This window comes from Acipenser ruthenus, chromosome 24 (genome assembly GCF_902713425.1).
Source record: "Acipenser ruthenus chromosome 24, fAciRut3.2 maternal haplotype, whole genome shotgun sequence".
NCBI lineage: Eukaryota > Metazoa > Chordata > Actinopteri > Acipenseriformes > Acipenseridae > Acipenser > Acipenser ruthenus.
The window spans coordinates 3,909,850-3,922,676 of NC_081212.1; the positions used below are offsets into that span (position 1 = coordinate 3,909,850).

Genomic DNA, 12,827 nt, shown 5'->3' on the forward strand with positions numbered 1-12,827 from the left:
AGAGCAATTCTAAAACTGAAGGCTTGTGAGACAGAGTAAGAAAAACATTCAAAACAAATCTTTTTACCATATTTCAGAGTTTTAGCAGCAAGCTGAGGAATTCCTGCAATAAAGGTTAGTGAATGCGCTTGTGATCAGAAAGTCGTGGCTCTCACCATATTTAGCAGCTTTGGCTGCTGCCTGGACTCCAGCACCTGGGATGAAAACAAATTGCACCCATCATAAGAACCTAAGAACAAAATACAAGCAACGAGCTTCCGGTGCCTAGTAACTGGTTGATCCCGATGTTTCAGCGTCAACCTTTTAAACCCCATCTTAAAACCTAACCACAGTCTACCTTGAAGCACTAGATTATTTGCAATTAAAATTATGCTGCAGTCTATCATTAGTACAGTCCTCTGTACTAACCACAGGATCATCCCCAGTTAGTACGCTGCTTTAAGTTCACTGTAATTCACCCACTAACAGTCTTGAATAGGACACTTCAACTCTAAACATACTTTGGAGCACAATGAACCAGTACAGTACAGCAGACGGATCAAGAGATCAGCAGTCCTGACCCAGCTGATGGGGCTGCATGTTATTGCCAATGTGGCTATGCCTTCTGACCAAACACAAGTCACTGGTACCTCCAGGGTAGACTCCCACTCCACCAGCTCCAGGGTAGACTCCCGTTCCACCGGCTCCAGGAACAAGACCGGCACCAGCCCCTGGTTGAAGGGGAGCACCGCAGTGAACATTTTTGTGTTGCAATGTGTACGCTTTTGCTCTTTTTTTTTTTTTTTTACCATGAAAACATTTGTTAAATAGTATTTCTAAGCAAACAAGGATGAACGTACTAGAATCCCACAGCTGGTATGTATTTGAGCACACAAACTTTCTGCTAACAAAATATATATATATAAAAATGCTACTAACAGGTTTAACATGGGCAACATTTAATAGAAGAAAAAACAGCTGCTTGTTACATATTTATAATGCATCACAGGTCATACTGTAGCGATTGCACTGGTCTGGGGTAAGAGCAATTCTAAAACTGAAGGCTTGTGAGACAGAGCAAGAAAAACATTCAAAAGAATTTTACCATATTTTGGAGGTTTAGCACCAAGCTGAGGAATTCCTGCAATAAAGGTTAGTGAATGCGCTTGGAATCAGAAAGTCGTGGCTCTCACCATATTTAGCAGCTTTGGCTGCTGCCTGGACTCCAGCACCTGGGATGAAAACAAATTGCACCCATCATAAGAATCTAAGAACAAAAGACAAGCAACAAGCTTCCGGTCCCTAGTAGCTGGTTGATCCTGATGATTCAGCATCAACAAGGTAACCCGTCCCATACGCCCACCCCCACTCTCTGTTTAATAAAGCGTCTTTGGGACGTAGAACAGGGGTGTCAAACTCCAGTCCTCGAGGGCTGCAGAGTCTTCTGGTTTTCATTCCAACTTAAGCTCTCAATTAACTTAATTGATCGGATCACTTGTTCAGTTGTTATTATTTTTCCAAGGTCTTTCACAGTTGATGATTTCAAAAATGCACTTGAGGTATAATGCCAATGACTGCTACTGAATACAATAATATAACTGTATCCATATGTGCTGTTTATTATAACATCAATTATATACCATTAATAGATGTACAATCTATTCATAATAATAGATCATTAATGTGAATAATTCCAGCGCTCTCGTGCTTATAAAACATGTGAAATAAGCAGTTAGAAAATTCTAATTGGGTGAAATTGAAATTGCAGAGTAAGAACAGTAATATTCAAGAGGATGAGAAAATGTAGGTTATTAACCTTAAACTAAAGCGCAACAGTACATCAGCAGTTTATATGTGCTTATTAAAAATGTTACAAATTCATTTGTGTTGCATTTTTTTCTACCAAAGATTACCAATTGCACTTGCAGTCTTTTGAAACCCCATCTTAAAACCTAACCACAGTCTACCTGGAAGCACTTGATTATTTGAAATTAAAATTATGCTGCAGTCTAGCATTAGTACAGTGCTCCATACTAACCACAGGATCATCCCCAGTTAGTACGCTGCTTTAAGTTCACTGTAATTCACCCACTGACAGTCTTGAATAGGACACTTCAACTCGAAACATATTTTGGAGCACAATGAACCAGTACAGTACAGCAGACGGATCAAGAGATCAGCAGTCCTGACCCAGCTGATGGGGCTGCATGTTATTGCCAATGTGGCTATGCCTTCTGACCAAACACAAGTCACTGGTACCTCCAGGGTAGACTCCCACTCCACCAGCTCCAGGGTAAAAACCAGGAACTCCTCCTGCCCCTGGATAGACACCACCCCCGGGAACACCACCACCTGAAACGGGTAAAGCAATGACTGTTAATGTGAATCAATCTCTGGAAACCGATTCTACAATCTTTAACTTGTCGTAGGCACTATTTGCATGCCATAGGCAAGCGTACCATCCTTGTACAGGGCAATGCCTGTACCGTGCCTTCGTGCTTTAACCATGCATCACTGTGCTTTCAAGAAACGCATGCAGGTTAGTCAATGCGTTTTTAAATCAGAAAGTCGTGGCTCTCACCATATTTAGCAGCTTTGGCTGCTGCCTGGGCCTGAGCTGCAACCTGGGCTCCAACACCTGGGATGAAAACAAATTGCACCCATTATAAGAACCTAAGAACAAAAGCAAGCAACGAGCTTCCGGTCCCTAGTAGCTGGTTGATCCTGATGATTCAGCATCAACAAGGTAACCCGTCCCATACGCCCACCCCCACTCTCTGTTTAATAAAGCGTCTTTGCGACTCTAGAACATAGCTACCGTTTAACTTCAAGGGAATTGGGTTAGTGCAATGTAATTAATATCAGCTAAAATGAAATGCTTTACCATTTGCTGTGGGGTATCCTGGCTTTGATCCGGCTCCTGCTCCTAATCCAGCTCCCAAACCACCGTAACCTAGAACAGCAACACGGTCAAACTGTGCGCTCCAAGAGCACTAGCCTTCATGTGTTGTCCCAGAGCTTACATTAAGAAACCTCTTAAGGATAGGACAGCTAAGCCAACTGTGACTTCTGCATTTTAAAGTATCACTTTTTGAGCAATGAAGAATGTCTGTCGGATATCGTAGAATTAACAACCATGGATTTACAGCGATTCTATTCGACAGACTGGAAATGTTTAAACAAGCATTGAATATTTCCAGGGTTTTTATTGTCCAGAATGTATTGTGAAGGATCAAAGTAGCTTACCATAGGGCAGAGCTCCACCATAAGGTGTTCCATAGCCACCTGTTATAAACCAAAACACAGAATCAGCAAGTTACTTTTCATCAGAAGCTTAGTATACACTCCCCAAAATGTAGAAATGAGTTTGATAGCATTTAGGAACTTATGTAGAACTAGGTCAAAACTTGCTTGTAAATTGTTAGTAGGGTTGCTTCAAGGTGTACTTAAAACACAGGTCATGCCACCGTTTCTTTCTGTTCGTTCTAAGATGGATTACTGAACTTTCTCACAATCACATATTGAATGTGCTGGATTGTATTCTCTCTTCCCTAAACACTTGAATTTGATGCCATGACCCAAGCTTTATCATTACCTTGTCAAGCATTTGCTCGCTCTGAACTCAAGCATGCACACTGGCCCCTGTGCTTCATGCTGATTGCTGGTTTACATCATCAGCATGACGCTGCTTCAGAGCACATTGGTTTTATTAAGAACAAGACATAATACATTCACAGCCTCTTGAACGATTCCGCCTTTGGTTCTTGAACCAAATGTAAAGCTCATGTTTGAAGAAACCTAAAGTAGTGCAGTGACGTTTAGGAGTAGAGGTGGATTTAACGGTTCAGTGAAAAGCAAATTCACAATGCACACCACAATGTAATGATTTGTAGACTGGACTTAAACTGACCTAAAGACTTCTCTATTTAGGAATCAAACCCATTCTTTATATTAAGACTGCAAAGTGTCAGTATAAAGTCACCCAGTATTGTGGAGACTGTGGGAGTCCGTTCAATTGATCTAAACAATGCTGTTTAAATTATTAAAATAAGACATGCCCTGGTGTTTTACATAGTTTTACAGATAAGAATACACTATGTAGATTTACTTATACTGTTATTTGTTTGTTTTCCATAACCTTAGTACACAAAGATCCAATCTGAACCAGCAAAAATGAAACGCTTCCCCAGCAAAACCAGTTTAGTGATACAGTATGATATCAAAAGCATTTAAAGCAATGTAGCAAATGTTGTAAAATGAATAACTCAGCTACTGTTAGTGAAATTATTTAGTGGTTTAAAGTTGAGCCCTTAAGTGCCAGTTTTTCAGGCAATCGACAATATTAGACAGTTAAGTGGCAATCAGTTGCTCAGCTTTAAAGCTTGTCTGGCTTTAGTATGGTATGCTTCCTTCCATCATGAAATTTGAAGTCTGATGCGTTTTGTCTCGTGGAGTTCTCCAGAGAAAGAGGGAGATGGAGGAAGATACAATACAAGATCCTGATTTTGAGGCCTATATATTAGCACATACTAATATAAGATCTAAGCACACAGCAGTTTGGATGCTGTAAGTTGGACGCAGTTTTTGATATGGCTTACTAAGACCTCAAATGAAGGGTCGTGTATTTCTAACTACAAAGTCCAGGTACTAACGCACCATACATGACCTGTGGACGGTAACCATTGTAACCATACCCCGGGTATCCATATTGGGGCTGGTAGCGGCTGTAAACTGAGGTAAAAAGTGGGTATTTAATACATCATTATAGGGAGACAAACTCAACAGAACTGTATCAAATAGTGTTTTTGTTATGCTGATAACATTTACAGGAAACACAGAAGGCGCTGGTATTTTTGGCAAGGCTTATAAAGCCTTTATTAACAGACATTGAACTGTAAATATTTTTCTGTACCCTTGACCATGTTTAAACCATGTATTGCATCCAATAGTAGCTATGCATCCAATAGTTCCACACTTTGATTTCTGTCCCCAGTTCAGCAACAGTTCAAGGCCATCCAGGACCTTGTCTGGGTATTGGCTTGGTCACTGCACCCGCAGTGATTTGAGATGTCAACTGCTGGCAAGCACAGGCAGTCCCCTCTATTTAGGCATTGGAATGCACGCGATGCTGTGATGGGCCGACTGCATTCACTCCATCCAACGATAGCTATGAATTCCTGCATTCCTCAACTTTAAAGATGGTGTCTATTTATTAATGAACCGTCTGTGATGATTGATATTATGTGTTCGCAAACAGAAGTCTAAGAAAAGGCAAACCGTCATGGCAGACTGTACCTGGTGCTTTCGGAGCTTTGATAGGGTATCCAAACGGGACTCCCGGCCGTTGACCATATCCACCCAAACCTGGATAATAGAAGTAAAAGTTCCATTTAAGAGGATTTTACAGTGCATCACAAACCACATACAAGGTTTAGAAAAAGGTGGAGGCTATGTGATGGCAAGGCAGAGTTTTTGTGGCCGTCACTGCCAGCCTGCAAAAGGACCAGTTAATCATGTGTTTACGCTTCAAGCACATGAATATATACAGAACAAGACGAAACATTTGAAACATATAGGGCGGTGTTTCCTTTTTATAACCCTTGCCTACACTACTGCATTAAAGTTTTAAAGAACACTACAGCGCTGCCATTATCACTGTGAGCATTCCTAAACAGGCTGAACCTCAATTTGACATTTCAATGCTGATTTGTTTCTCATATGTGTAGTTGAGATCTGTATTTGGAAATCCCAGATAAAGTTCAAGAAGATTGTTAAAATCCAAGATCCCCTCATGGTATAAACTTGCATTGGCCCATAGAGGGCAGTCAATCCCAAGCTATCCTACAATGGGAATTTAAACTGCTTGCAAAGTTAAACGACAAATACAAGGTTAACATTTGAACATGGGAAAGAAACTTACCTCCATAGCCGCCTCCATATGGGCCTCCCGCCCCTAAACAAAAGTCTGTGTTGGACTATGAATCTTTTTTTTTAAATGGTTCTGCTATATAATCCCATCAATCCACCATGTTTTTCTTAAACATGCTTTCCAATGCACCACTTCTGTTTTCTTTACCTTCCGTGGGATTACCATGCTTTTACTATTGTGTTGTGCTTTTAAGAGCAGTGTGATGTTTTCCACTAAACGCAAGGAGTCAAAGCCTTGTCCAACATTACCTGCTTTTGGTTTGACTCCAGTCCCAGTGGGGACTCCGGGGATCACTCCATTTGCTCCTGGGTACCTCAGACCTAGACCAACAGCATGGGATTACAGGGCTCACATTAAAAACTTGGCCTAAGAACATTACTATTCAGAGAATCAGAATCGGACCTGTTTGCTGACTACCATAAAACATGGCAACTGTATTATTTAAGTCACAGCTTAAGCATTATAGGGTCTATTTAAATGATCTAAGCAGGAATTAAACAGCAGCCTAATTTAGATCATTAATACAGGGTCTAGAGTTAATAAGGAGTATCTTTAGTGTATTTCTGTCTGTAAAATTATACAAATAGCCAGGAAGGGTCCTTGTTTATTCATTTAAATGTCTGCGGTGACATCACAGCACATTAGCTCAATTGATTAGCCCTGTCTTTTTAAAATGTCTGTTAAATTGCAGATTGCAATCGGAATGCTTTCTTGTAAAAGGCGCTTTATAAGGGTTGCTGAATTGCTGCATTGCATCATAAACAGCATGTAGTCGTCTTTGAGGTGTCTGTGACCACTCAAGCTTTTCAGCTGAACCAGAAACACCCAGTTTTAAACTATAGTAGTTTGGTTTGGACTTAATAATCTGACCAACCTGTGCCTGGAACAAGCCCGCCAGGGTAGGCGCCTGGGACCCCAACACCTGAACAAAACACAACGAGGAAGATGGTAAAATGACTCTCAGTCTCTCCCGTTTGCTGTTCATTGAAGATCCTGTGAGACTGTTTAAAGAACTGGGGTGTAAACCAGGCCTGACTAAACTGACCTTCTCTAGTGTCTCATACTCTGGTCTAACCCTGGAGAGAAGATGCCACAGCTCAGGGGATAGTTATCCAGCATACATGTCTTTCACATATTTTAGGACAATATATTATGAGATGCAGGCATTTCGTCTTAACAAGTTCAGTATTCAACTGTTCATTGTTGAACTGTTGATCTCATTCCTTCCTCACCTGGTACCTTTTGGGGCTTCCCAGCCCCCACTCCTGGACGGAGCCCAGTTTGTGGGATTACAGCACCTAGAGGAGAAACGGGGGGGATTATACACTTCTAGAAATGCTATACAGTTCATTCTTCATGCATCCATTCATGCTTTCAAAATGGAAGTGAAATGTGGTATTTTCGCAAAATAATGCATACAAAAATATCAACATTGGTTTTCTAGGAAAAAAAAAAACTGATTTTGATGATAATCTCTTTCCTGCAAAAGTAAAAGTCAGATTCTAAAAAGGAATCCAGGAATGACAATTCATTAAGAGAACAAAAACAGCATAGCAAATAAAAAAAGAGGATTGGTATTTGGTGCAGGAGGTAGCCTGATCTCTATTGTGTGTAGCACCTGTGGATACTCCAGGCTGCACTCCAGTTCCAACCCCAACTCCTGGCCCGCCAGTTCCAGGACCTGTCAGAAACAAGCTTTGTTACAAGAGGATTTCCATGTTCCATTTCAGCAGCTTTGCAGTGCTTTCCAGAGAAACACGGTCTTGCTTGGATTTATTCAAAGCACAACCACATTTTAGTTTAAAGCTCATGCACTCCCATGGCGGCTTGTTGAGTCCAAAAAGAAAGGATGTTATGTCAAGATCTCGAGAAAACCATTAACGTTATCACGAGATAATTTATTTCAGGATCTCGATATTACCATTTCTTTATCTCGTGGTGACAAGATAATTTATCCCAGGATCTCGAGAAAACGGAAGTGATTACTTCCTGTTACCCTGGATCTATCTCAGGAACAACGAAGTAATGACTTCTGTTTTCTTGAGATCCTGAGATAAATGATCTTGTGATCACGAGATAACGGAATGGTAATACCGAGATCCTGTACACTACATAATGTATGCCATCGGAGCTTGGGGTATCAGGAGAGAATTCCAGTTATTTGCTGTCTTTCTTTGCTAGCAGATGCTTTGATAATGATAGCGATTAAAGTATATAAGTATCGTACCTTCACCATTCTAGAACAATAATCATATTAGTATATCTCAGGTAGGTCATGTTAAAGGAAGCCATACAGTAACCCCTACCTCCTACTGTAGAAGCCTTTCTAGGGACACCTCTAACCAACAGAGTCAAATATTAATTACTAATACAGTGCAGTGATCGTCATCACAGTATATTAGCCAGTACATAGTTTTGCATTCCTCGTTCAGCAAATGGCCAGTGTGAAAGTATATGGCCCTGCCCTGCAGTACATATGCAGTACAGTGGATCAACATGCATATGTTCATCTGCACACATATAAAATATCCTGGTTTGGATTTTGATGTTGATTGTAATGCAATCTTTTCCAGCAATTTTGGGATAGTTTACCCACACATACCTACTCCACCGGGGACTCCACCACCTGGTAGCCCACCTACTCCAGTGCCAGGTACTAGTCCTGAAAGAGCAAGGTACACACATTTCATTGCCTCTCGCCTAGAGAGCTCACGCTATGGACTGTGATTGACACCTTAAATACTGGCCTCAGTAGAACAACTAAGATCATGGATCAAGATGAAGACAACAACAGGGGCTCCCAAGTGGCGCATCCAGTAAAGGCGCTCCGCGTGGAGTGCAGGATGCGCCCTATAGCCTGGAGATCACAGGATCGAATGTCATTGCTGACTGTAACCGGGGGTTCCTAGGGGGCGGCGCACAATTGGCCGTGCACCGCATGGGTAGGGAGGGCTTAGGTCGGCAGGAAAATCCACTGTTCACCGCGCACCAGCGACCCCTGTTGCTGATAGGGCGCCTGCGGGTCTGCAGTGGAGCCATTCTGATCTGTGTTGTCCTCTATCACTATAGGTCGAGTGGCTTCGCTGTGGATCCGCAGGGCGAAAAATGACGGATTGGCAAAAACACATTTCAGAGGATGGGTGTTTCAGCCTCCGCTTCCCAAGTCACCGGGGGGGTTGCAGCGGTGAACCAGAATAAAAAATAATAATTGGGCATTCCAAATTGGAGAGAAAACCGTGGTAAAAACCATTTATAAATTTATAAAAAAACAACTAAAACAAACACAAAGAACAATAACAAAAACAACAATAGTGCGAACAAGAACAAGACCTAGAACAAGACCTAGAACAAGAACATGAATACGACCTGAAATACGACGAAGATCAAGAACAAGCACAGGACCTAAAACAAGACCTAGATTAAGAACATGGAAGGACCTAGAATAAGACAAAGACCTAGAACAAGAAAAGAAAACAAGACCTAGAACAAGAACATGAATACGACCTGAAATAAGATGAAGATCAAGAACATAAACAGGTCATAGAATAAGACCAAGATCAAGAACAAGCATAGTGCCTAGAACAAGACCTAGATAAAGAACACGAACAGGACCTAGAATAAGACAAAGACCTAGAACAAGAAAAGAAAACAAAACCAGGACCAAGACCTAAAAAAAGATAAAGAAGAAGACGACAACCAGCACCAAAATACATAATCACATCTATTTCCATGGATGATCAGGGTTGAGAAACCCACGTGATTTCTATGAGGACAAGCGATCAGAGAAGGCATCAGAGATCTGACCTTGAATCACAAGAATGTAGCTCTACAGTACCTGGCTTTTGTTTATATCCAGTGCCGACTCCTGCACCTAGGCCAGGATAGAGTTGTGGGATCCTTCCTGCCCCCAATCCAGCTTGTCCAAGACCTGGCAGATATAAACAAACTGTGAGTGAAAAGTCTCCCCAGCACATAGAACCTAAAAACACATTTAAATGGTTCACTTTTATTATAGCATTAACAACCTCATCAGTGGTGATTACCTGTAGATGAATCGCCCCTGTCTTTTGCCGCGGTCAAGGATCTACATGTTCTTATGCTTAAATAAAAAAAAATGCCTTATTAAGGTTCATAATGTACCTGCTTTAGCAGCTTTGTATCCAGCTCCAGGTCCACCCAGTCCTCCCAGGCCAGGGACCCCTGCGAGATAAGAGGCCAGCATTAGACAGTTCATACATGGACCAGTATAATTATCTGGGACCCATTTAATTAGTAGCAGATTTATATCTTGTGCTATTTAGATACGGATTATAAGAAATAAAAAGTGAATGCTTTTCCAGGAAGTAGTGTCTTGAAAAATGGATTGCACACAGCATCTGACATGCAGGGGTGACTGTGTGCGTGTGTGTATGGTGGGGGGGTGGGGGGGGGGGGGTGGGGGGGGTGGGGGGGGGGGGTGGGGGGGTAGCTTGGATGGGTCTTTACATTACATCAAAACTGTCTCAAAAACCCAGAATTCTGTTTTAATTACGTCATAGTTGCGCCCCTAACAGAAAAACAAAGAAAAAAAATCCAGAAACACAAACCATGCCAGAGGGATCTCATAACGGATTTGCTAGAATATTGTCTTCTACTTCAGGATACTGTTTATGCTGTCCATGTTAATGAAAATCAGAATACGTATTTGAAGACATATTATGGGATTCATTAGAAACTGTACCTGAGTTTCCTCAGGTACAGTGAAATGTTTTTTTTTTAAAGTGACACGTGATAGGGAAATTCAGTCACAAGGCTTGGGTGAACTTATTTGAGTTTCTGTTTGGTCCTTCGTGTTTTTATAAAATGGCATTACTTATTCTTGTGAAAAAAAAAACTTTAGTTTTAATGGCTTCCAGAGAAGCTTGCATATCTGAATTATGAAGCAAGGACGCTGGAAAGGAAAACATGCATGTTTTGAACTGATTTATCCTAACAATGGAAAGAATTGTGTTCAGAATGGCTCAAGTGTTATCATAACTGTAATTGTGAACATTCCTTTAGAGGCTTCGGCCAATTCAGCTCTTGACAATCCAAGACACACAAACTGCATTCAGAGCAGTATAGATTCTATCAACGGTTGTACAGCCAGTGTATTCATAAGCCTTGCCTAATGCCCCTGCACTGTCAACACAGTGAAAACTCTTCCTCCAAGCAAGGGCTTTACTCTCTGTGTATACATAGAATGTTGATGTAGCGCACACGGGGGCAGGGGGCAGGGTTGGTAGGTGACGCAATCAAATCTGAAGACATAAGCCAGATACCAGCTCCTGCAAGGGAGCCGGCTCTTTGCTTCAGTGCGGGAGGTCCCGGGTTCGCGTCACACCTCCACCTGTGAGGCTGCGGTAACCGAGATCGTTACATTGGCATGGCAACAATTTATAAAATGTTGACTTGCCGGTTGACAGAGCTATTGTATAGGACCACAACATGCTCATTTAGTTGGGCTTAATTCAGCAAAACGTTGGAAGCCTGAATGAGTATAGAGATAGTCCTTGGGTACTGCATTAACAAGCATAGGCTTCTGTATTTTAAAAATTAATTTCCTGATCGACAACAAGACTATTAAAGCAAAAAAAAAAAGCTATATTAAAAAAACTTTTTGCTGCCTGTATGAAATGCTATTTTAATTGAAAAGTGACTGGTAACCCCTGGCAACCGGTAACTCCTGGCAACCAGTAACACCTGGCAACCGGTAACCCCTGGCGCAATGCACTGAATCAGCTGGGGGAAAAAAATGAAGATGCCATATTGTGGTTTTGTGTGTCCTTGTGTTTTTGAGCTACCATAGTGATATTTATTACAACACTCACTGTTGAATGAATCTAGTTACTTGAAAACTGTGATTAATTTAAATAAACAAACAGGTTCTTCCTCTCTCACACACTCTTCCCTTTTTCCTCAAAGAAGAGAGAGGAATCTACTAAAAGTTTTCCTATCCATTTCCCTGAGTTGCTTTACGGTAGGTCAAAGAATGCGACCCTCCAAGTGTCTCTGGCACTTTGTTAGACTCTGAGTTTGACAGTGTTTCTCTAAAGGAACCCAACGGGAAAACCCTGTTTTCAGCAAACTCATTGATCTATCAGCTACTATAAATAATGAAAGCACTGCAATAGCTTTCCAGTTACAGATTACAAAGCCTCAAATTTGCATTTGTATTTTTTCAGACAAACACTACAAGTTTTTGTTCTCTTAATCCAAATAGCCATATAAAAAATTCCATATGCCCTGTGTTCCCTCTCAAAATTACTTATCTAGTCTATTACTACAGTTGCCATGAAAGTCTGCCAACAAGATGACAGGAAAAATAACTTATAGGCATACTGCACTACAGCTATTGCTTGGCTCAACTATCCTTTTCAGCAGTTATTCTGGATACTGAACTTTTGTTAGAAAAACAAGCGTTGAGGAGACACTTCTTTGCACTTCTTCACACAGAGAGCGAGGAGGGCTTGGAATGAGCTACCTTGTCATGCTGTTGATGCAGAAACGCTTGGATCCTATAAGACCTAACCTGACAAAGCTCTGAGATCAATTAGCTGCTAGGAACCGGACGAGCTTAGATGGTCCGAACGGACTCTCGTTAGGAAATGTCACCACAATACATATTTAAAAGAAACCCATAATACTATAATATTACATTGAGGGGTCATTTTTAATCATGATTGTATTTGTTTTCATTCTGGGCCGTCTTAACGTTGGCATCACGCCTGCCTCAATATTTCAGCCTGGGCTGAAGCATCTCACAGGTACAGAGAGTACTTTACCCTGGCAGAACCGTTGCTGAAATACCTTCTCATTTTTTACTAAGATTTATTATGTCTCGAGCAGAGCTACGGTGCAAATCATGCACCGAAAACATCAATAAAAGAGCAAACAGAAG

General features: G+C 41.3%; 1 protein-coding gene across 13 annotated transcripts in view; it reads right to left on the minus strand.

Annotated features, from left to right (window-relative positions):
• The window catches only part of LOC117430560 (elastin-like), a 59,575-nt gene that overhangs the window by 23,534 nt on the left and 23,214 nt on the right, over positions 1–12,827 (minus strand). For 10 of the 13 annotated variants that reach the window (XM_058998083.1, XM_058998082.1, XM_058998086.1 and 7 more), the window contains 15 exons: positions 10,049–10,108; positions 9,744–9,836; positions 8,511–8,570; positions 7,527–7,589; positions 7,141–7,206; positions 6,783–6,830; positions 6,157–6,228; positions 5,275–5,343; positions 3,226–3,264; positions 2,864–2,932; positions 2,561–2,617; positions 2,239–2,331; positions 1,173–1,211; positions 630–710; positions 156–194 (listed from right to left, as the gene is read on the minus strand). In XM_058998083.1, coding sequence (XP_058854066.1) covers positions 156–194; positions 630–710; positions 1,173–1,211; positions 2,239–2,331; positions 2,561–2,617; positions 2,864–2,932; positions 3,226–3,264; positions 5,275–5,343; positions 6,157–6,228; positions 6,783–6,830; positions 7,141–7,206; positions 7,527–7,589; positions 8,511–8,570; positions 9,744–9,836; positions 10,049–10,108 — 948 coding nt within the window. The remainder of the gene's footprint in view (positions 1–155; positions 195–629; positions 711–1,172; positions 1,212–2,238; positions 2,332–2,560; positions 2,618–2,863; positions 2,933–3,225; positions 3,265–5,274; positions 5,344–6,156; positions 6,229–6,782; positions 6,831–7,140; positions 7,207–7,526; positions 7,590–8,510; positions 8,571–9,743; positions 9,837–10,048; positions 10,109–12,827) is intronic. The other 3 variants (XM_058998080.1, XM_058998085.1, XM_058998084.1) reach the window with 3 other exon arrangements.